Raw genomic sequence first — 3,958 nt, 5'->3', positions numbered from 1 at the left:
TCCAGGAAAACATTTTTTTCCTCTCCTGTCCTTCTGGCATCTCAATCTATCTTCTTCACATTCCCCATCTTCCCCACTGTAAGGTCTCTCTTTCTTTATCACCTTCTTCTCTTCTCCTCTGTTCTTCTCTTCCACCCATATTATTCTCCACATTACCTGTTACCCTTCTACACATACCCCTGCAAAACGCTACTGATTCCTTTAAAAAATTCTCCCTTGCCTCTCTCTCCTTCGAAATTATTAGATGCTATGTAGGCTCTTGCACAACACTTAGCACAAAGCAGTGGTGAAAGTTTCAGCTATCAAACATTCCTGGATAGGGGTCTGGTATTTGCCTGTCATTAGCAGGGCATAAAATTTTCCCTCTTTGTGCCTTAGTTTCCTCAATTTTTTTCCTCACTAGTAATTTTAATCAATGCATTCCTAATTATTTTTTTAACTTTCATGTAAGCACCAAATTTTAACCATCTAAGTCAATGAATTTTGGGGGAAAGAAACACCATCAAGAACTCCCCTCCAGAAAAAAACAACGATGTTCATTCTTCCAAACAATCAAATTCCAAGTCTACCAAAATAAAAATAAGAACAGCCCACACGGGGGAGGAAAAAAGTAATGAAAATCACATTCTAGGGGTTCAGTGCATTTAGCAGCCTTTGCTATGCTATCTAATCATCCTTCAGCTGACTTTCAAAAAAACACCCTAGTTGATCAAAATATACATTTTCCATTTGCTTTTTTAAATTAAAAATAATAATTAAAAAAGAAGACTTGGGAGGAATTCTCAATCAATTGCCTGACTTGTTTTGTTGTCATGTACAGCATATGATGGTCAGGAAGGCTATTTGTAAGCACACATGGTTAGGGGGTACTGATCTCCAAGGGTTAGCTTTCTTCCAAACAGTGTAAAATACCCACAATTCCAAGTATGAAGGGACACAGACGATCTCCTTTGAGAATTCCACAGAACAATACAGGTGCCCGAGCTGTTCTTCACAGAGGGACAGGGCCTCTGTCAAATTGACACAGTCCCTCTGTGTAAAATAGTTCCCGTCCTGTTTCAGTACTTTCATGGAGAGGTCAAGAATCAGTCTGAGGACCTCCCATGCGGAATCTTCTTCCGGAGATGTAGAGATTGGAACGGTTGTCAAATCATTAATCCCATAATCAAACTCTCCCCCTTCTTTGGCGTACCTCTTCAGTACTGGAGTACAGTCCTCCACAAGAACCTGATAGCAGCCTTCTTTAAGATTGTCTAAGACGTCACCACACCTTTTCCGCATGTACTTCTTACATCCATCAATCACCATTCGGTCAATCTTGACCATAGTGACCATCTTTGGTTTCAGTTTGACTATTTCACATAAAAGGCCCCCATCTCCGCCTCCCCGAATCAGCACGTCTTTGCCAGTGTAATCTTCTTTGCCACTGCCCACGATGGCCCAGGTGTATGCCAAATCACTCTCCGCCAGATTAACATCCCCACTAAGGATGAGAATATTTCCAAACTGCTTCGAGTGCAGAATTTTAATGTTCTGACAAGGTGAATCTTCATCACACACCACTTCATCTATATCATATTCAACCAGGCGGCCGTCAGCAGTGGGCCAGTACCTATCCATGGCCCCCTCCTGGAACTACGGGTGGTAACCGCTTCACCCGTCCCGTACTGCCCTGACTCAATGCTTTCAACTCTTTCTTCTACTTTGTTCAAAAGACTTTCAACTTCTTTGCCTTCCGCATCACCGTCGTAACTCTGAAGGTCCAGCAACACCAATCCATGTGGGTAAATTCTCACATTGGCAAAGCTGCCGTTTTTGTTTGTGTAGGGCGCTAAACAGCCACGGTCCTGCCAGGTGCGCACCGACTCGGTCATTGCCTGCTCCTGGAAGATGGACTGGAGGCCTTTTAGGACGGTTTCGCCGTCAGCCTTGGTGCGGAGCGTGGAGCGGAGCGTGCTGCGCCGTGCTGCCGCCGCGCGGGGCCGAGGCCCTGGGCCGCGCCTGCGGGAGGGGGAGGCGGGAAATGGGGGACCGAGTGGCCGGCGGGGACTGCGACGTGGCGTGGAGGCCGCTAGCTTCCTCATTTGTAAAGTAAAGAAAATATATACATATCTTAGAGCTTTGATTAAAAAAAAAAAAAAAAGATAATTTATGTGCGAATACCTAGCACTTAGGTATTTCTCCTCCTTTACCCCACCCCTCCATACTTCTAATAGAACTTCAATGTGTGTAGAGAATATCATGTAGGAAAACTCAAAACATCAACTGTTTTTAATTCAGTTCATTCAATATTCTTTTCCATGCACATCTGCAACAATAAAAATATGTTTAAATGAAAGGCTGAAAAAAAGCCCAGGGCAGAATGTGGTTGGAAAAAATATATATAATGATAAACTTGCAATGAGGCCATTTTGGACTATATTACTTTAGCACTTCCTCACTATTAAAAAGAAGGAAAATAACCAGACTGGACCTGTTATTAAATTATTTTACTTCTAAAGTTCTAAAGCCTTTTAGGGAATTCTTTGCTGACTTTATACTTGGCTTAATAGTCATAGCAATGAGAATTCCTCTGAAGAACATAAAAAATGTTAGCCTATTTGGAGATAAATATGTTAAGCTTGGGGATGTTGTGACTAAAGTTTCTTGATAATTTCTCACATTCTAACAATAAAAATAGCCTTGAAAATGTTTAAAGTAAATGATTTTCATGAATGAAATAAAGTATGCATATTTTTATATGAAATAAAATTAATGCACACAAATATAAATAATTAGAAAGAGGACAGCATTTTCAGGTTCAGCTGTTTTGAGCGCTTTTCTAAAAAGGCAGCATAGTGCATTGGTTAATTGCACTGAGGCAGAAGTCAAACTTCATGGGTTGGTATACAGGTCTACCCTTTACTGGGGCAAAGTATTAACTATGCCTCAGGTTCTTCATCTGTAAAAGTGAGATGATAGGAGGTGACCGAACACGGGGAAACACTATCAGGGAATTTATGTAGCATATAATACGTGCTGAATAAAAAGGCTTTAGGAGCCACATGAGTAGAGGAGTGGAGTGGAGTGCAGGACCCACGCAGGGGCTGCCCGCCCCACTCTGCGCCGAAACTTCCTCTGTAACTGTGAGAGTCTGCCTTCAGCTCCCTGGGCCTGGATTTTCTCATCTAAATTAGCTCTAATTTTGAAAATTTCATGAGCTAATGCATTTTTAACACTGTGGGGGATAAGATGATTGAATCAAAATCTGACATGTTTTCAACATCTGTTCTTAGAATCCACACTTAAAGAACTAAAATAAATGTGGAAAGACATGGGGCTATAATAGCGTTATATTCAGAACATATTAACAAACACATTATCTTCTGACAGAAGCTGAAGTCTATTGAATATTGAATAGAAAAAATAATTCTCATCTGTTTTAGATACCATTAATCATCAAAAAAGAAGAAAAATGAAAATTGTACAAAAATGCAGTTTGGAATATGCAAGGATATTTTCCTTATCATGGTCCTTTTTTGTTTGTTTATCTTTACCTGAGGATATGTTCACTAATTTAAGAGAGAGGAAGGAAGGGGGAGCAGTGGAGGAAAGAGAAAGAGAGAGGGAGAGAGAGAGAGAGACATTAATGTGAGAGAGAAACATGGATCAGTTGCCTCTTGTACACGCCCTGACTGGGGACTGGACCCTCAACCTTTTGGAGCATCTGGTTTGGATGCTCCAACCAATTGAACCAATTGACCAGGACTATCATGGCTCTCTTTAGAAAGAAAGAACTTTGTAGCAAAGTATGAGGACTGGTTAGATTTTAGTTTTTTTTAAGTGGAAATGTCTTACTCTGGTTAAAATTATGATGGGAGATGATATCAAGAAGCTGATTAGTCAGCTGACACAATTTCCAGGAAGGCTACTTGGGAAGAATGTAAAGAAAAACACATTTAGCATAAATTTTTAAAAG

General features: G+C 40.7%; 1 protein-coding gene across 1 annotated transcript; it reads right to left on the bottom strand.

The window, feature by feature from the left end:
- Positions 1 to 798: 798 nt before the first annotated feature.
- LOC129076007 (spermine synthase-like) lies at positions 799 to 2,084 on the bottom strand. Its single transcript, XM_054580239.1, is given in 3 exon segments — positions 799 to 1,626; positions 1,628 to 1,687; positions 1,689 to 2,084. Coding segments are annotated over 3 exon segments (1,272 nt in total). The 3' UTR covers positions 799 to 810.
- Positions 2,085 to 3,958: the final 1,874 nt, after the last annotated feature.

The sequence above is a fragment of the Pteronotus mesoamericanus genome, unplaced genomic scaffold (genome assembly GCF_021234165.1).
Source record: "Pteronotus mesoamericanus isolate MK-2021 breed Mesoamerican mustached bat unplaced genomic scaffold, CSHL_Meso_final contig_56, whole genome shotgun sequence".
In the NCBI taxonomy this organism is placed as follows: Eukaryota; Metazoa; Chordata; class Mammalia; order Chiroptera; family Mormoopidae; genus Pteronotus; species Pteronotus mesoamericanus.
This window is presented reverse-complemented; position numbering and strand designations above follow the sequence as displayed.